A 22,157-nucleotide genomic window follows, 5' to 3' on the forward strand; every position below is an offset into this window, starting at 1 on the left:
AAACCTTAGATTTTGGCCCTCACTTTGTTTCGAAAGGCTCAAGTTTTCAAAGCTCTGGGATAATCTCAGCAATCATAGATGCATTTTTGTTTAGTATTGCAGTTTTTTATATACATTTGTAAAACAATTTATTTTTAAGTTTGATATTTATTGAACTTGTATCAATAGTTTTTAGAATGATATCACAAATTACAAGAACAGTTGCTATTGTTTTTATTGACACAGATTATGCCTTTTGAGTTGACAAGACAGCAAAGTATTATTTCGTAGAGTTTTTAGCCATTTCATATTTTTTCTTTTGCGCTTCACACCTTTCAATTTCATTCCTGCACCCCTTTTTTTTCCCATCCACCCTCATTGTAAGCTGAAGATTTGCATTGCTTCCGATTTGCTTTCCTTAAATATAGATTACAATATTGTATGACATGCATCAGCAAGTTACTAGATATAGATATATCGATATTGGGTGTTGATTGTTTCTACTCCATTTGACTTTTGTATCCAAGCAAAAAAAAATTAAGCAAAGAAGACTTGAAGAGCATCGTCAAGATTATAGAGAAATTTGTCATTCAGTACTTTGTGAAGTTTGTAGGTGAAGGATCTAAAGAAATCTTACTTTTCTATATCTATTCTATGGGAAACTGTAGGTCAAGGAAAGACAGAAGTGATATAGTATGCTTTGTTTAACAGGAAACCTACCAAGTTCTCTTTTATTTAATAAATGGACAATCTTAATAAATGAAAATATTCACATTACTGGAGAATTTAAAAATTAGCCATCTTTGTACCAGAAAAGTAGAAGTATTGTGGACCAATATTGAAATATAATTAGTAAATTCTTTAGAAAATGCCCAATCTCTCCCATGTTCTTGAAAACCCCTTGAGGTGATTGAAAAAAACATGTTTTTATGGAAAGCCAGTGCTTGCGTTTCTCTAGTTTGGATTTCCTGAATGTAGAGAAAGTAATTAAGCTGCTAGCTGGAATTTACGAGGTAGAATGATGTAACCTTAAAACATCCCCTTCCAATTCCAGTCAGATTTGTAGCTTTCTAGAATGTGTTAGGAAGTGAAAACTTTATTTTTAGTAGAGTATTTAAATTCTATATGAATTGATATCTGTTTGAAAGGGAGATTAAATAAATGTCAGCATTTTTCCAAGTTTTGGGATGGTGATACATGTTTCAGGGATTGAAAAACTTTTTGTGGAGTTTGGGGATGACCATTTAAATAAAATAGAAAAATAAATATTTAAAACTTCAAATTACAATTAAATAGAAAAATACTTCAAAATAACTTAAACAAACCAAAAGATGTTAAAAGTGTTGATAGAAAATATGATAGCAATTTATTTTTAGTTGAGTATTTAAATTCTATATGAATTGATATCTGTTTGAAAGGGAGATTAAATAAATTTCAGCATTTTTCCAAGTTTTGGGACGGTGATACATGTTTCAGGGATTGAAAAACTTTTTGTGGAGTTTGAGGATGACTTCTAAATAAGATAGAAAATTAAATATTTAAAACTTCAAATTACAATTAAATATAAAAATACTTCAAAATAACTTAGACAAACCAAAAGATGTTAAAAGTGTTGATAGAAAATATGATAGCAATTTATTGACTTGACAATCCATTTCATAAACCAATATTCGTAGGCATCATATGAAACATGATTTGTACTGAGAGATGCCAAAAGTAGAAATTTTGCATCATGCACGATCCATAGAAATTTTGAGCAACAAACATGGAAATTGGAGGCATCCTCTGATTGTTATATTAGAAACCATCGTTTTACTCTTTTCTCTTTCCCATCTCGTGTCCTCTTTACTTTTGGTGAATACAGAACAACAATTGGCATTGGTCTCAAAATTCTTCAGAGTTGGGGGGCTGTGGGCCCCCATATATATGGCTTTACTTACTATAGAGTGTTTTTAATTTATTGTTGTTTTTATGCATTTGATGTGGGACATGTCCTAAGTCTTGGGGACAGCTCAGCGACACAAGGAAAGCCCCAAGGAAACCAATAAAAGAGGGCCATCTCTAACTTATTTTAAAGAAAGGAGATCGGTATGGGACTTCCCTTCCAGGTCCCCAGTTCCTCAGGATGTCTCTCAGGCCCATGTGTATGCATCCCTATTTACATTGATAAGCATAAATTTTTTAATTCAAGATAGCGAATACACACATTCAATAGAATTCTCTTTGGTTTGTGTAATGCTTTTCATCTTTCCAAGGACTATAATGTTCAATTGTAGAGAGATGCCAGAGGGAATTCAAGATTGTTTTAGATGAGTGCCACATTTATTGATTATTGGCTGCATCCTTGTGCTTGATATTATCAGCAATATCACGCAATAAGACTTGAATCCAAGCGAATGCAAGTTTTGGATATCAATATCTCTCCCTTTGGAATGTTTAACAATGAAAGTTCTTTTGAAGGGTTCAAACTTCAATTGTATTAAAAATATCTGTAAATTGAATTTCCTTTAATCAGTGCACTGAATTTTGAATATTCAATATAAGGTGAGGAATTTCTAATTCATGTAGGTAATTCAAACCCTCACCATTTGATGTCCATTTGCCCAAGGTAACCAGCAATTTGTTATCCTCTTTACCTTGCAGCCAATTTTTTAACGACAGTCGGAAAATATATTTAAGACCACTAAATTGAAAACCCAACATTCAAATTACTATTAAGAGACAACCTTATCGTAAAGCTGGTGCCCTAAAGTACCATAATCTCTTCAGCTGCAGCTGCCAAAGAATGCTGAGGAAGGTATGCTGTCTGTTCCAAGTGTAACACTGCCTCTTATCAAGGAAACTGTTCTCTTTCACTCCAAGCTGTTCTTTTTACATCTTGTATTATCCTTTTGAAAGAGGCCTGGTCAATATGTCTGGGACTTGTTGCTTTGTTGAAATGTACTGTAGAACCACAACTCCCTGTTGAACCTTGTATTTAATGAAGTGGTTCTGATCTCAATATGTTTGGATTGATGATAAAAACAGATTTTCAAAGAGTTTGATACAACTTTGGATGTCCAGTGTCTTATTGTTGTTTCCGAAGTTTCATTTGTTAGCTCTACTAATAACATGTAGACCTAGATAAAGCTAGCTGATATATGTTTTGCCTGGTTGAATTGAGTGCCACTGAGATCTACTTTTTTCTGTACTAGGAAACCATACCTGAACCTAAACTGAAGCAACACCTTGTAGTGCTCTTTCCATCATCAGTGTTGACTGCTCTATCAGAATATGAAACACCATATAGCACTAAGTCTTCATCACTGACATATATCAGACCGAAACAAACTATGTTTTTCAAGTACCAGAGGATGTGTTTTGTGGCGAACCACTGAACTTGCTTGGGCTAAGCCACATATTGACTGCAAAACAATTATCAGGCTTGGTATTTACTGAGTACGTTAAGGAACCTATTAATTGGCTATACACATGACTTCATATTCCAACCATAGGAGCAGCCATAAGATTGCAGTTCATCATTTGAATTCTCTCTAGAATCTTATCCTTTCTTTGAGCAAGGTAAACTGCACCTGGATTTCCCTGTACTTATAGACCCAAGAAGCATCAAGCCAATGTCCTTCAGAGCAAATTCTTTTGCCAACTTTTTCTTGCACCATTCTATCAACTGCTTTGAATTAAATTGTCTACAGACAATAACAAACCAAGTAGTTCATAATAATCAACCGGATGATAAAGATTGAAGTTTACATCTGTCTTATTGAAACCCAAGCTTGAAATGTATTCATCATAGTTGGCATAATCGCCGAATAATCGGCGAGTTTCTACTAATCGCCGATTTTTGAGACTGGCGAGTTTTTCCCAAATTTAATCGCAAGAAAAAATCGCCGAGTTTTTGTGAAAAATCGCCGACTAATCGCCGAGTTTTTCAGAAAAACTCTGTTTTTTTTTTTTTTTTTTTTTTTAAAATTTTTTTTGTTAAAAACAAAAGGCAAAAAGCCTATATATATTATGTAAGATAGAGAGTTACAATATGCTAGTAGAGCTAGGAAGAGGAAAATGTGATTGTAATGATGTTTTTACTTCTAATTTGACACAAATTATTTACTATTATGTTTCCCGCCATCAGCATTCAGCATCAGAATGTGATTTTGTACCCACTATGCATTTATATATATCTAAACTCCTGCTTCTTTCTTTTGTGTTCTCTATAATGAACTCATTAGATGCATCTTCTCATTGAAATTTGCAAAAAAATGTATTTTGAATTAAATTTTAGCGGTTTTTTTAGGTTCCTGAGTTTTCCCGAGTTTTTTTTTTAAATGGCCGAGTTTTTCCCGATTAAACTTTTGGGGGGCTCGGCGAGTTTTTGGATTTGGCGACTTTTCCAACTATGGTATTCATCATTCTATGTATATTAAAAGGGCTTTCACAATCTACAAACACAAACTTATGCCTTAATCTCAAATCCGTTAAGCAATGTTGTCTTTACATTCATTTATTATAAATGCCAATCAAAGATTGCTAAAGACATGATAAACCCTAAGTTACTGATTCGGATGCGGATTTGGGAAGCGGATGCGGGATGTGGATTTTTTATTTTTCGATGCTGATGCGGGAGGAAGCGCACGCGTGTGTATATATAAAAGAAATGCAAGAAATATACAAAAAAAATCTTTTGATAGTATGACTGGTATGATACTTAACCCTTTATCAAAATTCATATCAATATGTGCTTGTTCAACATTAAAGAAATTGGTCATGTTCAAGATTCCAACAAATAAAAAGCTTAGTTCATGATTGATCCTCTTTGAAAATGGTCAAGTTGCCTTCACAATGCAAAATGGAGACCAAAAGAGAAGTAGCTGCAAACAAAGTTACAGAATGACTTGTGAATGCTTCAACATTCACCTTTAGAATCGTTTTAGGGTTGTTTTAGAGTTTCCTTGCAAAAAAAGACTTAGAAACCCCTTTACATCGCATGTAAATAAAAAAAGTAAGTTGTTTGATGTTTGTATTACTTTTCTGGGAGCTGGGCCCGTGGGTACCTCCAGATGCGACTAGATACCCTGTGGATGCTTCTTGGAAGCCATCCACGGGCTCCCAGATGCATCCGAAAGCCAGATACTGGCTTCAATCTGCATCCAAAACCCTGTGGATGGCTTCTGAGAAGCATCCATAGGGCTTCCAATTGCACTAGGAATCCACACGCACCAGCTTCCGCATCCACCTATGACCAAGACGAATCAGTATGTGAGGATAAATCCAATAGGGGTATACATGGTAGTTAGAGAAAAAGTTTCTTCATAGTCAACCCCATCTTTTTGGGAAAATTTCCTGGCCACAAACCGAGTTTTGAATTTTTCCACTCTACTTTTTGGTATTATTTGATCTTGTATAACCACTTAGAGTCAATAACTAATTTCCATTTTGGTTGAGACTATCTTCCATATCATTCTTCATGATGGAGTTATACCTGCATTGCGATATCCTGCAAAATCTGTCAAGCTGTTGCCTCCTTAAATCTAGAAGGTTATATATTAATGATGGAAGACAGTGTTAATGTTTTGCCTAGATATAAAGATAAACAGTAATAAACAAAATGAAGAACAATAAGAAATAGAAAGGCACAACAATTTATCCTAGGAAAACCATCCAACTCAAAGGGAAAAAGCCAACCACACCAAAAATATCTCTCTCATAAAATAATAGAGGTCTGAGTACAATGCTTCTAACTGAATGCAACACTCACCACACAAAGCAATCATATATATCTTGAATTGAGAGACTTCATATCATACCAAAAGTCTCTTCATTTTCCAAATGTGAGTCTCTTCATATTTCCAAATGCATGTGCCTTTGCTGTTGTATATCTTTTCATATTTCCAAGTGTGCGTCTCTTCGCATGTCTTTTCATATAAAGAACAGCAGATGAATCTCAAGAAACAACAACATATCACCTCAGGTAGGTATTCTCTCTTACAGCTATAAAACTTCAACGCTTCCGCTTACCAATAGAGTATATTAATGTCTTGCCATCTCTAACATGACAGACATAAGAAGCTGCAACAAAAATCAGTAACAAAATCTCATAATAGACTTAATCAGTAACAAAATCTCATAATAGACTTTCCCCACATCAAATTGTCATCTCAGCATGACATTTTCCATGACTACTCCCAAAGGGTGAAATAAAAGAAAACTAACTCATGGAGTCTCACACAACTTACACCATGCCTACTTACAGAGGGTGGATCCACCATACCTACTCGCAGAGGATGGAGCAAGGGTTTTCATCTCGATTTTCTCTCGCAAAGAACACATGAACAAGTGATTTCACCTTGAACTTCTCTCGCAGAGAACTCATTGACAAGGGATTGCACTTTGAATTCTTCCCTCTTAGAGAAGAACTCATTAACAAGGGATTGCATCTCAAATGTATCTCTCACAGAGAAGAAATTAGTAAGGGATTGTACCTCGAACTTTTCCCTCATAGAGAAGAACTCATAACAAGGGATTGCACTTCAAACTTTTCCTTAGAAAACAACTCATTAACAAGGGATTGCATCTCGAACTCCTTAGAAAATAACTCACTAACAAGTGATTGCACCTTGAATTTCTCCCTCATAGAGAAGAACACATTATATTACATAATAAAAACAACTGAATGCTGAGACTCCCTCTCGGCAGGGGCAGCATCACAATAAATTAATTGACTCCAATATTTGACCAAGGAAGGGGATTTTGCAGTCACACTGCTACATGAGCTTGTTGATCCTCCGTAAAGGACATGGCACTCTGCCTCTGCCACACAAGCTCCCTCTGAATCTTCAAGCACTTGGATGAACCTCCTGACCTCCTTCTTACAAGGTTGCCTGCAATTCTTTCTTTAGAGGAATAGTGTTCAAGCCACACCTCCAGAATTTCTAACATACTAGAATTCTGAACTGTCCTTCTTGACCTCATTCCATATTACCCTATTTTGGAGCTACCAATTTCAAATTCAGATTTCCTGCAGCTGAAGAGTCTCCCTTTCAAAATTTATTTTTCCTCTTCGAAGAAACTAAATGCAAAGACAATTTGTAGGTTCTTCCTCCTCTCTGAAGTTATGTGTCATCAACTTAGTCTCATGGCTGCAAACAGAGTTTTCAAGATTGTTCATATCTACAGCCTGCATTACTTCCTCACTGGATATCTTAAGCTCTTCCTCCTTTGAATTCCGTATAATATTTTGGATCATTAAATCATCATCCTTTTGCTCCTCTATCCATCCTGTATTTTAGAGAGATTAGTAATAGTTCAAAGAATCAATCTAATTTGAAGAGAAATATGCAGACCAATTCTAAAGACATACATGATTCACTATTCTCAATATTATTTCATCAATTATTCATGAACGTCATTAAAAAATATAAGCATAAAATACTTATCTCTTTAATGTCTAAACTTCCACACAATTCACTAATTGTTCTTTCCTGATCATTACACCTAAAATTTCAGATTTCCGGATACAGTGAGAATAGGAACAACCACCAGCAAAATTCAGGAACATCAATAGATCTTACAAATAACACGACATCAATTATGAAAATGCATCAATGTCACAGCAGCTTGAATCCTTATCAGATTTATTCTAAGTTGCTGATTTGGAAGCAGATGCGGGGCGTGGGAGTTTTTTTTTGGGGGGATGCGGATGTGTACACACACACACAAACACACAATTATACTATGTATATGCAAAGAAATGAAAGAAATATACAAAATTAAAAGATTTGATAGCTTGTAACCTCACCAATACATATTCAAATACTCAATAAGGTTATACAATATAAACTGGTTCAATGATATGAATATCATATGTCTATGTTCATGGTTGTAGCAAATCATCACAACTACAAAATCAAAATATAGTTCATCACTCAATTTTTATCATTCCGAATCCATATCATATGGATTCTTTTAGAACTGGTCATCATTTCCAGGTTCCATCTCCTCCAACTGTTGCAAGTTCAAGATCATTTGAACCCAAAATGGTTCCACTTGTGGTAGATACACCATGTGCGAGGATCTTATCAGCATCATTATCCGTGATTGTGGTGATTGTGGGATGTGGAACCATTTCTTTCCAATATGGTGATCTCATCAAATTGAAAGGAAGACCGTTGGCATAGAGACATCATTCTATGGCTTTATCAGCAAGCTCTCCTGCCTCTCTTGCCTCTCTTGCCACATCAACTTTAGAACTTTCAGCTGCTTGGCCCACTGAACTATGGCTACCAGTGGTGGCCATCTATAAGAAATTAAATAAATTAAAAAAAAAATCAACATCAAGCATCTAAGTGCAAAAAAATGATAGAAAACTACTTTAAATAGATTGCTAAACTTCTCGCTTTGCTTAGTTTTTTCAAAAAAAATAAAAATAAAAAAAATTGAAATTAAATAAATTTAAATCAATATAAAAACTATGAATATCAAGCATACAAGTAAAAAGCCATTCAAATAGATACCTGAACTTGTTTCTTTATTTCTTTCAAAATTTTTTTGAAAAATTTCTTCACAAACTTGAAAAAATTCATCAAAATCTCTTAAAAAATTCATTAAATCACTCAAAAAATGTGATCAAATGCTTACCTTTTAAGGTAATAACTTCTTTGTAGAAGCTAACTTGCGCCCTACAATCAATCCTCTTGGAAAATAATCAAGTTGTCTTCAAAATGCTAAAATGGAAGCCAAATGAGAAGAGCGAACCCAGCTGCAAACAGAATGATGATTGAATGGCTGAAATGCCTCTCTTAGGGCCGTTTTAGGGTTTGGCAAAGAAACAAATGTTTTAAAAGTGCAAAAATGCACATGTTTTAATGTTCTTTCAAGTGAAATGACATTTTTATTTGTTTTTTCTGGGCATCAGCCTGTGGAGGTGACTGGAAGCCTCCAGATGCCCTGTGGGTGCCGCCTGGATGCCACGCACAGGCATTTGGATGCAGATGGAAGCCTAATCCGCATCTGGATGCCTGTGGGTGGCATCCACCCAACTTCACTCATACCAGCGCTTCCATCCGCATCCACTTCCGATTCCAATCCAAACCAGCAAGTATTGGTATCTGATCATTTATTACATAATTGATGCAGCAGAAGTCAAGTCACCTAGACAACAAATCAATGTTTTTTGATGTCATTGACAGAGCTGCAGTAGTGTCTCAATAATCAGTGATTCCCGTCTTTAATCCGATCTGAGCATCTGTAACTGTAGTACAGTCTGGTTCTAGAAGAGGATATTGCTAACAATCAAACATGAATGTTATAATGCTCAGAAATATAACTTTTGCCTTTTAAAATTTTTTACACATTATTCCCTGTTATTCCCTGTTATCATTAGGGTCACGGCAACCAACTTCAACCGAAATTGGGTTCCTCCTCAGAAATAATTATGAACTGAAAGCCTGTAGCTCCCAACTTCCATGAGAAATATCAAAACCAAGCATCGGAAAATGAAGTTGCCTCATCCCCTACAAGAGAAACACCCTCTTCACTGTGATCACCTGATATCAGATTTCTTTCCTTCCTTCAAACAATTACACCAGTCCGATACAGGACCCAATTAATCTTGAAAACTACCTAAACTTGAATACCCTTATTTGTTGTTCACTCTAATACCATGTTAATGTTTTGCCTAGAAATAAAGATAAACAACAAACAAAATGAAAGCAAGAAAACATAGCAAGACAGAACAATTTATCCTAGGAAAACCCTCCAACTTGAGGGGAAAAACCCAGCCACACCCAAACTATCTCTTTTATTAAATAATAGAGGTCTGAGTACAATGCTTCTAACTGAATTCAACACCTCACACAAAACAATTATATTATCTTGAATTGAGAGACTCTTCTTATCATAACCAAAAATCTCTTCATTCTCATAATGCAAGTCTCTTCATATTTCCAAATGCATGTCTCTTCGCATGTTGCATGTCACTTAATATAAAGAACAGCAGATGAATCTCAAGAAACTAGGACATATAATCTCAGATTGATAGTCTCTTCTCACAGCTATAAAACTTCAACAGACAGTAGGCCAACATTGTTTCGAAACTTCTTGGGAGGATAACTTACTTGAAGTCATAAACGTTCTAAATTGCACTGCTTCTTGTAGTGTTTGGGTGAATCACACAGGCTTTTTCTGTAAAGAACATCTGATCAGGAAGTATCTAGAGGTCAAGCCAGAACAGAGATCTGAGTCTACAAAGATAGTTGCTTCATAAATCAGGTCAAATTGCTGTTGCTCTCTAATCATTGTAGCAGTAATAATAGAGTTGACTTAACAGTCATTTTGTAAATCCTCTAACAAGGTGACATTTCAAGATTGAAGTGTTTGAAGACCTCTAACCAGGCCACTCCTAACAGGGTGATCTAAATCCTCTGACAGGGTCATACTTAACAGTATGTTTTGTAACCTTTAACAGGGTTGGTTCCTAATAGGGTTCACTTCAGAAGAGTGAAGATTATTGCGACTAGTTGCAAGGTGGTTTTTCTCAAATTGGGTTTCCACGTTAAATCATGGTGTTATTTGTGTTCATGCTATTTGCTTATGCTTTATGTTTCTGCAACTAAGTTACTAAAAGATAAAATAGATCAATAAATCTTAAGATTGCTTTGTTAACCGAGCATCAATATTATTATAGTGTTAACCGAGCTATCCTATATTTCATGCATAGTGGAAGTTTGTATTGGCATCTAAGGGACAAGGATTTGTTTTTGTGGTAATTGATTCACCCCTCCCCTCTCAGTTACTCTCTTACATTTCCAACACTTTTAGTGATCTGTGGGTTGAGAGTGTGCAACTCCCTATCTCTACTAAAAAAAAGGTTTATGGGGTCTCCTTTCGTGCCACTTTTGTTCTCTTGTACTTGCAACTCAAGTGGTGGTGCTCTTCAAAGGATTTCTTAGGTGTAGTGTGTCTAATGTGAATGGTCTAAAGGAAGGGGAGATATGGCAGGTAGATGATGCCATTTCAAGGTCCTTTTGTCTTTGATGGTTTCCTGCAATGACTCTTAAATCAAGGGCCATAATTAGAGTTCTAAGGGACTCTCTCAGTTCATCCACAATGAGTAAAGATGGATGTCTCTTTTATTCATCAAGAACCATTTCAACCTCTCTTTGGAACTCGGCCATGGGTGCATCTATTGAACCATTGTCTCTTCTCCCAAATTTCTGAGTTGGTTGTAAAGCTTTTTGTAGGTGGTGATAAAGTTTATGCTCTTGAGTAACTAACCCATTATACAACCAGTCATGTGCAACTCCTTCTAGGTTAATAATTGCAAATTTAATTTTTCCTTTTTGTACATAGGATTGAGTGGGAAGTAGGTATTATCTTAGGGATCCATGCTCTGGGTTTGACACTTTGTTAGATTCATCAAATGAGGGGATGGTGAACATCCTCATTTTGCATTGTATATCTTTGCGAGGTTCATTCAGGGTTCGCTTGACATCAGCACTCTTTGCTCCATTTTCAACATGGAGAGCATCCAAGATCCATCTTCTTGGTGCTTGTCCAGATGATCTTTTTGTGGCATGGCTTCTTTCTACGAGAAAGTTATTCTCTTTACTTTGGTACCAGTAATAGATTTTAAGGGGGTTTTGTGGTTTTTTTGTTGAAGATGCAAATTCTGCGTGCCATTACTCAGAGGTGTAGAGGCATCGTTTGTTTCTTCAATTCCCTTACACTGCATGCACTAGATGAAAAGATTGATCAGCCGTCATTGTTAATCCTTAAAGGATCTCATCACATTGAAAAATTTGGTCTCTTTATCTTGTTTGGCATTTTTTTGCTTTCTTTCTTCATAAAGTTGATACGTGATTTCTCTGTCATTCATTGACACATGGTTCTGATATCTGATTTTAATTATTTTAGGTGTTCCTCCCTCAGACCGACTAGATCTTAGATTTGATACTACTGTAAAAACCTCAATTATATAAAAAAAAACTCACACATATTCCAACAACAATGTTTTATTTTTGAACATTTAATTCAAGCACACTTACCAATTGAAATACACTAGATGGATACAACTCATTGAGCGCATCCATCATATAAATCTGAATGCCAAAATGATTCTGGACACTCTGCAGCCTGCAACTCTTAATGCTTTGATGACTCGGATGTCACACGATGATCTTGCTATAATTGTACACAATGAACTACTTCCTGAGTGATATGGCTTTCAGAAATCAGCTTGACATGAGCGTAGTTCGCATCTCCCAGCGTAAAAGCTTTTTTTTGCATCACTTTTAGGGAATGAAGTGTGTTTTCAATTTTGAAAATCATCTTTTGTGTTTCTTCCCAGTGCTTTCTATACTCAATGTTTCCTGCATTTCTCAATCATTAGCAATATGTTTGACAAATTGGTTCTCAAATCAATGGTGAACTCAAACTGAACTGATATTTACTAGGTGTGAGACTGGGTGAACTGCCTTATTCTATTAATCAAACTTTCCTAATTCAGAGTAAGTATAGTACTAATCATCTGCCATTCCCACACTGAGAGTCCACTCACTAAACAGCTGCTGATCAGATATGGATCTTGTGCACCATGACTGTAAAAGAGGGGGCATTACAAATGGTTTGTTTGTTAAATAACATGTTCTGTCCTAGCCATTTATATTTCATGTTTATTTGGCACTGCTTATTCTCAAATAAGATATGTCTGAGCTCAAGTACCTAAACCAAAAACATTCAGGTACTGATCCTAGTTCTGGTTCTTGCAGAAAATATCCAAGTTCCTCAGGATTGCAGGGTCCTCAATGTTTCAAAATGTTGGAAATACTTTCCATAAAAGATCCTAACTTTTGTGGGTATTTAATGAGAAAAACCAATAAAAGGAATGCTATATTAATAATTGAGAATAAAGAATTAAGTTAATAATAATTGAAAAAAAAGAACTAAATTTACCTAACTCATAAATCATCATAATTAAATCTATGATATTTGTATCATGTAGTGTTTGTTAGCTCCTTTTATGGTTGTAGTATTGATATTATGAGTTTTTCCTTTATTTGTTTGAGTTATGGATGTTATTGTGACACACCATAAGCAGAGTCATTTCCTTGCATTTTTTTCCGTTTATCAAAGAAAAATTCTACTTTATGGTGTTAAGATCATTATTTTTGTGGATGAAGTGTTGTCCTCCTTTCCATGTGAGTTAATTTGGGAAAGTGTTCGGTGATATCTACATAAGCATAGGCATGTTTGAAAATGCATCTATTATCATGTAGTTGATTTAATTTTTGTTTAATTATTTGGGACATTCCTGTGGGAGTAGAGATCAATGCATTCTATTGATTTGCATGATTACATGTGCACTGTCTAGAAGTCATAACTACACATGGTTTTACAAATTTGATTGCATCAGGTGTATTGATTCATACTTTTCATGAGATGACCATGGGTGTGTTCAAAATTCATCTATTGTTATATAGTTGTGTTCTTGTTTCTTTTTATACTGCTTGGGATACTCTTATAGAACTAGAAGATCATTATTGATTTGTATCCACATCTGTCGCTGTCTAACAGAATGATCAACACCTTGTTCTGTCTGTAATCTTTTAAGTCTATGCTGACATTTTTTTGATCATTGGAAAACTAATCTGCACTATGAGTTTTTTTCAATTTCATATTTTATTAATTTTTTAGTGTGATAAGAGTAATAGATTCATATGTTGGTTGCAGCAATGAATAATCAAGAACTTGTTGGGCATGGAACAAAGATGATGGATGAGACTGATCAAGCCATAGATCGGACCAAAAAGGTAAATATATCAATGGACACCTATTTCAAATGAGATGGAGGCATATTGTGTTTCCAACTTCTAATTCTTATGCAAGCCATGTTTGAAAATTGAAATGATTCCTCAAAGTTGGTGCTCTTTACCTGTTGTCTCGGTAGATAAGAGTAGCGTGTCATAAATTGTTGAGTCCTTTCTCAAACATTGTGATGCATAGGTAGTTGAAGAAACTGTAAACGTGGGGGCACAGACTGCAGCGCAACTGAAGGGTCAGGTGAGTGTTGATGAAGTTTTCTCCTGTTTTTAAATATAAGATTTTCTTCTATGGCTTTGCTTGCTTGTTTTGCTATAATAATTGGCTATTTTTCTATAAGCATCATTACTATTTTGAATTCCTTATTATTCTTTAAATCAGAGTTCCAAAATGCAGATTGGGCAGAAGTCTGGTAGGTAAATTTTTTTACTTGGACCTGGGACTTGGCATTTTGAAAATATTCCTCATTCATAAAATAAACTTAAATACATTCAAAAAATTACATTTAGAGAACCTATTGGTAGTTTCTCCATCAGTTTTGCGCTGTGTTGCTTGCTCTAGTCTGTATCTTGGTTAAGGTTTGTGGATCCCAAATTCCTTTTTGGGGTTGGGTGGAAAAAAACAAATGCATATATATTCTGTCTTTATTCAATCCAAATTCTCAATTTTATACAGAATTGCTATATTATTAGATTAAATAATATTTAATTTATAATATTTTATTAAATTATATATTAACCAATGATAAATATGTTAGTAAATTAAAAATATACGTATCTTATAAATTTAAAAATATTAAAATTTAGTTATCATATAAAAACTCAAGTTGCCGATTCAGATGTGGATTTCGAAGCAGATTCTAGAAGCGGATATGGGGGATGCGGGGATTTTTTTTTTTTTGGATGCGGATGCATGAGGAAACGTATATATATATATATATATGCAAAGAAATGCAAGAAATATCAAATATACTTATATATGCAAAGAAATGCAAGAAATATACAAAAACAAATCATTTGATAATATGACTATGAATCTGTGATACTTAACCCTTTATCAAAATTCAAGATATTTCAAAATTCATATGATATATTAATATCAATATCAATATGTGCTTGTCCAACATTAGCGTTTAGTCTTAATTTTTAAACAATAAGTTCAAATAGGTCATGTTCAAGATTCCAACAAAATAAAAACATAGTTAATGATTGAAGTCTAAAGATTCAATCAATCAGAGTCTGGCTCTGAATCATAGGGATTCGTAAGAAAATCCACATTCTCATCATCATCTCCAACTGCTGAAAGATTATTTGAACCAAGCATGGTTCCACTTATTCTAGATGCACCACGTGCCACGCTATCATCATCACCGTCTCCAACTGTAATAAGATCATGAAGTGTTGCATCTAAATTTGCACACTCAGGGGCTACATCCCAAAGCTTTGTTGCCCCTTCCTTGTAATGATCATTCTTACGTGACAAAAGACGCAAGTTGGTGTGGACAAAGACCAAGTCCTCAGCTTTCTTGGAGCCCAACCGGTTGCGCTTCACTGAATAGATAAAGGAGTATGTACTCCAATTCCTTTCAGCAGCAGAAGAACTAGCAACCTATATAGTTGTCACAAAACATACAAATGAAAAGCAAATTAATTTTAAAGAATGTGTGAAACACTAAATTCTAAAATGCAAGTGTAAACATAAAAGTTTAAAACAAATTTACAAAACAAAATAAAAAACTTACTTGTGATAGGACCTTGATTGCAAGAGGTTGAAGATGCTTGAAAGGTTGACCATACATGTAGCACCATGTGATAGCTCCTATTCTATTTTGGTCCTTCAGTGCAAATGGAGAATGCCTTAACCCCGAAGCAAACAACCCAAATTCGTCCTTCACTTTTTCATGCATTTCTTCCAATGGGAAGAGTCTTGTAAGAGCTTTGTGGCACCCCTCAGCAACCTCCTCATTCGCAAATGGTGCAACTCTACCCGGCATACCAACTACCTCCTCACTATAGTACCTAGGAGATAAGGCATATGCAAGGAGGTGCAATGGGGTAGTCATCTTATTCCAGCAATGGTGGATAATTGCTTGCACTTGGGTGCAGAAGGCTTCAAATTGTGTGGGGTCACTCTCATGTGCTTGTATAGAATGTTTTACCTTTTCAACCATGGTGTCCATGCCATCATACACATCCCCCAAGCAAGGTGTGTTTGTATCAGCAAAACGGATCATAGGCATGATGGGCTCGGTGAAACCCAATACATATGCCACACGAGCCCACCAACTCTCACTCAAGATCAAATCCCTGATCCTTTGTGCTCTTTCTGAATTTGAGATCTTCCATACACCCCATTGATTACCGATGACCATTTGGCCCCATGCATCTTTTACCTTGAGGAGTCGTCTCATAACAATTGTATGAGATGCAAAACGGGTCTCAGCAACCTAAGCAAGTTAACAATATGTCAATTGACAATATAATTATAAATTTTAATCTTTAACTAAATTACAAAACCATGAAACTTAGTAATTAAAAAAAATTAATTTACCTTCAGCAACTCCAATTTGGAGTATGTTCTAAAAATGGATTGTGACATGTGGTGGTTGGTCACAAACATCTGTATGTCCTCCCCCTCTTCATATATTTTCTTCACCCAATCTACTTCAGTGCCAATCCTCTGCATGATCAAGTTAAGGGAGTGAACAATGCATGGGGTCCAAAAATAATGCTCATACTGACTCTCAACCAAAGCACCCGCACCCCTGCAATTTTTGGCATTGTCTGTGACCACCTGTACCACATTCTCACTACCCACCATCTCGATGGCATCAATGAGAATTCTAGAAATGAATTCGGAATCCTTCACTTGCCCCTCACAATCAATAGCCCTCAAAAACATTGCCCCTTTGGGGGAAATTGCAATCACATTAATCATTGGCCGGTTTCTTGTATCCTTCCAACCTTCTAACACAATAGTTAGACCCGAAGTTTTCCAAGTTTTTTGATTGGTTGAAGGTCTTTCTCTATATGTTCCTTCTCTTGTTGCAATAGAGTTGTATGCACCTTTTCATAGACCGAGCTTGTGTAGTCAGCTGGTGATTCTTTGATTGCTGCCACCATTTCCTTCCAATATGGCAATCTCACCAAGTTGAAAGGAAGTCCATTCGCATAGAGGCAACGTGCAAAAGCTTCATGAGCGCGGTCTCTTGCCTCCATTTTAAATGCGGTGTGCAATGGGCCTCTTTTGCGGGTTGAAATTCCCACATCTTCCTCAACCTCTCCTGGCACAGGTACTTGCAAGAATGGGTGTTGGGAGGATGCAATTGGTTTAGTGGGTGTTTGTAGCTTGCTCTTTGAGGAAGGACCTTGATAGTAGCTTTTTTTTGATCTATTGATCAATGCATCAACTAGTCATCCCAGTACCTTTTTTGCCTTTGCACATTCCAAAACTTTTGCCAGCAGAGCCCATAAAATGAAGCTTCACTCGGAAATATGAGCTATTGAAAGGTTTTCCTTTGTTACTTTGACAATAATTGCACTTCCAATAATATGAGCCACCTCCTGAAACCTGTGATATTTGTGTTGTATGTCTCCACAAAGGAGAACCTACATCAATTTTGAAATTATCAGTCCCTTCCCCTCCTTGGCCCCCCATTGAACTTTGATTAGCACTACCACTGGTATCCATTCTTGCCTAGTTTTTTGCAACCTATTTTATAAGAAAATAAATAAATTTTAATTAGTTCCTAACAACTATGAACATCAATGATCATGCATACAAGTGGAAAGAAGTGAGAAAAACGACTAAAATAGATACCCAAAGTTGCTTCTACATATCTTTCAAAAAAAAAATTGAAAAAAAACTTAAATTTTTTTTTCAAGAACTTGAAAAAAAATCATCAAAAACTAAAAAAAATTCATCTAAATACTCAAGAAAAGGATTGATCACTTACCTTAAATGGTTTAAACTTCTTTGAGAAAGCTATCTCTCCCTCTTCGATCGATCCTCTTCGAAAATGCTGAACTTAGCTTCACAATGAAGGAGTGGCTGTAGGTGCAAACAAAGTTCTAAAATGACTCTTGTGAATGCTTCTATATTGACTTCTAGGGCGTTTGAGGGTATCATAGTGAAAAAACACTTTTAAAATGCTTTCCATCACATGTCTTAATGCAAGTTTAAGTGAAAAAAAATTGTTTTTTATTGTTTTTTTGGGCTTAGTTGACGCTGGGTCCGCGGATGTGCCCGGATGCCCTGCGGGTGCTGGCCGGAAGCCAGCCGCAGGCAGCTGGATGCGTGTGGAAGCACATCCGGCTGTCTGCGGCTGGCTTCCGGCCAGCACCTGCAGCACATCTGGGCACATCTCGCATCCGTCCGCCTCGGATGCGGAAGCCACCCCTGACGCCCACGAATCGGTATCCAAGTAAAAATTGTTAAATTTTGACAGTATTAAAGCATACATCCATAGAAGAGCGAGAACAAAACAATACATTTTGTTTGTAAAATAAAAATAAGCAAAAAAACTTTAGGGCTTATTTCTTTTACGCTAATCTTCCTCATGATTATTTAACAGCAAATGGCTCTTGTTTATGTGTTGACATAGATATTCCAACCACTTTGGAACATTCATTTATCAATATTCGATTCTATTTGTGTGACGGCAAGCAAAATGCTTTATTTTATTTTATTTAACATGCACAATAAACTGCAACTAGTCTTTTTAAGTCTTTCAATGCATTTACATCACTATTAGGTTGAAAAATTCATTTCGGCCCATCCCAGTCAAAGCGAAAGGTAAAATGCATAAAAAATGGAATAAAATAAAAAGTGCCAAGGAATGTGAAGTCTCTGAAGTGGTTCAGTTGGATCCCTCTAGGTTCAATCTATGTTTACTCAATACAAATCCACTGTCTCCAATCCATTCCCTCAGTAACACCACTCACCAGATATATTGAAGCATAGTTCATAAGTTGTGCTGCATACTATTTGGAAGTCGAGTTGAGAAGATGTTAGATATGTATTCCATTCCTAGTTTCCAGGAACTGAGGCCTGAAATTAGTTTTGGAATGGTTGTCATCATATTGCAGCACATGGGTAAATTTGTCTTAGTATCTTTGTTTGCAAGAAGTAAAATTTTAGGGTGCTAAAACATTTATAAATTCTTCTGATAATGTTTTGTTTGAGGTCTTGAGGCTAATCAGGAAGGGATGTTGGAAAATTAATGATCCATTGTATTTTGCTGCTTGGTAAAGACAATGAGTTGATACTAATACCTATTGTGGCTTATCAGTTGTTGATATTTGTTTTAAGTTGTGTGTTTAATATTTGAATGGATGTATGTATCAGTGAATTTTCTAAAATGGTTTTTGTGTGCTTTATAGACAGAACAAATGGGCAAGATTGTGAATGAGCTGGATACGATTCAGTTCTCAATAAAAAAAGCTTCTCAACTGGTGAAGGAGATTGGGAGACAGGTGCTTGCAATGTTTTAAAATTTAATTTCTGGATGATATATGCAATCTTATACATTTTTTGAATAATGCGGTATAGATTTACTTATCTTTTGTTTGCATCTTGCAGATGGCCACAGACCGTTGTATTATGGCCTTTCTATTCTTGATCGTGTGTGGCGTAATAGCCATAATTGTTGTTAAGGTGAGTGAGATCATTTGGTCACTGGTATGTTTTATGCCAAATGTAATATCATTCAATTTTGGTACGGTGCATTAAGTTTTTGGACTATCAACATTTCAGATTGTAAACCCAAAGAACAAGAACATTCGTGATATTCCTGGATTGGCACCACCTGCTGCTAGCCGCAAACTATTATGGAGTCTTGATGATACTATTTTCTAATGATGCGGTGGGAGAGTTAGGTATATGTTATTCGCTGGAGATCCTTAAGGCTTTTGGAGTCGTGTATTTAGCATTTGTTGTGTTATAGTCTACATTTGTGCATTTTGATTTGTTATTTCACTACCTATGTGGGCTTCCACTGTAGTAACTATTTGACATCTGTTTTCTATTGTTGGATCTTTAACAGAGCAGATGCTGTAGATGATTCATTTATCCTCTTTATTCATTGATAAAATGTAGCAGTTTCTTGTTCAGCGAAAACCATGTTTGTCCATTGCGAAAATTGATTTTTTTGAATTTGTGGTTGTATTGTGTGCTTTTGATATTTGAATCGATGTAAGTGAATGGTTCGTTCTTCTATATTATATATAATATACATGATTTTGTTCAGGGCATACCATCTCGACCCGGTGTTGACAGCTGAGTCACGATTCTCAGTCCATCTATTCAGAAGTAATAAAAGTTTGACTGTTTTTACTAGTGCGTGGTAATGCTGCTCATTAGCATCTCATTAATTATAGCTAATTATACGGAGGCTGACATTGCTAGTTTTAGTTGTTTATTAGTATAACATAACACTATAATATTTTTGTTTGGTACATGGTAAATGGTTTGCTGCCGCTACTGGAATATGTGGGAATTTGGATTACACACAAGTGTCAAACTGGATGTAACAATTCTTCCTGTAGTTTTTCATGTATTTCAGATAACTTTCTTGAAGAAATTACAGGTTCTGATGGAACTTGCTTCCATTTTTTCTGTTTTTTAGAGATATGTCTATGCAACACACTTTTATGGTTTATTCTGTTTGTGTTTGTAGATTAATCTACATTAAATCTGATTATGATCTCAATAGTTGTAGATGTGCTGTCTAGTTAACTCATTTTTGCTATTGATTACATTCCAAATGTAATTTATATCTATGGTTGATGTCTCAGAAGAAACACAGTTAGAATTCCATTCTGGCAAATCCTTTTGAACTGTATAAATATGTCTTTTATATGGTATTTGCACATATTCCCTGGGCTTTCATTTACTTGAATTAATTTACATATGGTAGTTGAGAATTAGGGTGTTTTAGACTGAACATACTTTAGCTGCAAAGATTTTATATGTTTTAAATGGCTAAGTTTAGCTATCCACATTTTTAGCATCTAGTGGTTAGTGGTTTTTAAAGATATGGGAGAGGTTGCCCGCTTATTTTCATGCTACGTTGTTAGCTACAGATTGCATAAGCTCTTTTTAATTTCCTTCTTTATTCTTTTTCGGTTTCCTTAAGGTGTTTTTGAGTAATTAAACGTACTCCAGTATATGCATATTCTTGGAGGATAAGAAGTTTGTAATGTTTGGGTATTACACCGGTTTTTCACAGATCCTGGTTCGATTTCTGGATCGAGCATGTTTACTTGGATGGGGTTCGTCCATGCAAAACAAACGTGTAAAAGTTATGTGCGCAGTAGGCAGGAAGCATGAATTGAGATGAGAAGCATGGATTAAGATAATAATATCATGTAGCATTAGTAAATATTTGCGAAATGTTCATGATTGAAATATAGTTTCAATATGAAAACAAGTGTGATGAAGTGTTGCTATTATTAGTGGATATGATTTTAATGCGGGATTGTTCTTGTACTTTTTGCCTAGGAAATTTGTATATTGCTGTGAAACTATTTTGAAAGCCACAAAACATGTAAAACTATTTTAAAAGCGACAGAGTCTGTAAAACTATTTTACGGCCGTTGAAAATTCCGTGTTAAGGAAATGATGTCCAACATTAAATATTTTTAATTTTATTTGAAAAACGTTTCTTATCTATTTTTTATTAAGTAAAATAATTATTACTAATTATTTTGAAAGTTAAAATAAACAATAACATAGGATGAAATTAATTGTATAAAATTTAAAAATAAATTTTTTTTTTTTGGATCGGTAAATGGCTGTAGCCATGATTAATTTTTATTAATTTAAAATTAAAAGTACAAGTAGTCCACCGTTCTAACGGGCATTGGTAGGAAAGAACGGGGAAAGAAAACTTCTAGTCTTGCTTGGGATCAAAGTCCTATATTATACATCAGTAAAAGGGGCATACTCTAGTTTATTACATTATAATAGGATCAAATAATAATATCTATATCTTTCAGAAGAAGCTTGAAAATATAGAAAAGAATGGTTACCAAGTCTCTGGGAACACGTCACCACAACCAACCAAACATTAAGGGTTATTAGATAAAGAAAATCCATCGAAACCTTAAACACGAGATCAGGAGGAGACCCTTCCATATAATGTCTAGTAATAAAGAGATTTTAATGAATTGGAAAACTAATAAATTAATAAAGTTAATTATGATTATTATTTAAGTTGTTCTTAGCTAAATTGAAAACTAAAGGATTGTGTAAAATTAAGATTAATTAATAATATTTAATATTTAGGTTTAAGAATCATTACTATTTAAAATGTTTAAGATAGATAGTTACTAATAAGTTGATAGGAGTCAATAATGTGAAGAACA

The 22,157-nt window shown here is 35.1% G+C and overlaps 2 protein-coding genes across 5 annotated transcripts in view; one reads left to right on the forward strand and one right to left on the reverse strand.

Annotated features, from left to right (window-relative positions):
- Positions 1 to 21,460, forward strand: part of LOC149577475 (putative plant SNARE 13) — a 33,912-nt gene extending 12,452 nt beyond the window's left edge. The window contains exons 6-11 of one of the 4 annotated variants that reach the window (XM_089824011.1): positions 13,702 to 13,781; positions 13,975 to 14,031; positions 19,173 to 19,265; positions 19,372 to 19,446; positions 19,546 to 19,667; positions 21,020 to 21,460. In XM_089824011.1, the coding sequence (XP_089680137.1) occupies positions 13,702 to 13,781; positions 13,975 to 14,031; positions 19,173 to 19,265; positions 19,372 to 19,446; positions 19,546 to 19,647 (407 nt within the window). In that variant the 3' untranslated portion in view covers positions 19,648 to 19,667; positions 21,020 to 21,460. Of the gene's footprint in view, positions 1 to 13,701; positions 13,782 to 13,974; positions 14,032 to 19,172; positions 19,266 to 19,371; positions 19,447 to 19,545; positions 19,769 to 19,834; positions 19,909 to 20,038; positions 20,416 to 21,019 lie in introns of those variants that run through there. The other 3 variants (XM_089824017.1, XM_089824022.1, XM_089824006.1) reach the window with 3 other exon arrangements.
- Positions 15,019 to 17,629, reverse strand: LOC149577476 (uncharacterized). Its single transcript, XM_089815075.1, has 2 exons — positions 15,533 to 17,629; positions 15,019 to 15,399 (listed from the first exon to the last, which is right to left on the reverse strand). The coding sequence occupies exons 1-2, from the start codon at positions 16,199 to 16,201 to the stop codon at positions 15,019 to 15,021; spliced, it is 1,050 nt and encodes a 349-aa protein (XP_089671201.1). The 5' UTR covers positions 16,202 to 17,629.
- Positions 21,461 to 22,157: the final 697 nt, after the last annotated feature.

This window comes from Cupressus sempervirens, chromosome 1 (genome assembly GCF_028749045.1).
Source record: "Cupressus sempervirens isolate cs-2001-9-10 chromosome 1, ASM2874904v1, whole genome shotgun sequence".
In the NCBI taxonomy this organism is placed as follows: Eukaryota; Viridiplantae; Streptophyta; class Pinopsida; order Cupressales; family Cupressaceae; genus Cupressus; species Cupressus sempervirens.

Bases quoted from the DNA above. Each gene is read 5' to 3' on its own strand.
- LOC149577476 (XM_089815075.1), bottom strand. From the start codon at position 16,201: ATGAGACGACTCCTCAAGGTAAAAGATGCATGGGGCCAAATGGTCATC. The intron at 15,400-15,532 runs GTAAGTTTTTTA...ACAACTATATAG, and splicing joins CAATCAAGGTCCTATCACAA to GTTGCTAGTTCTTCTGCTGC.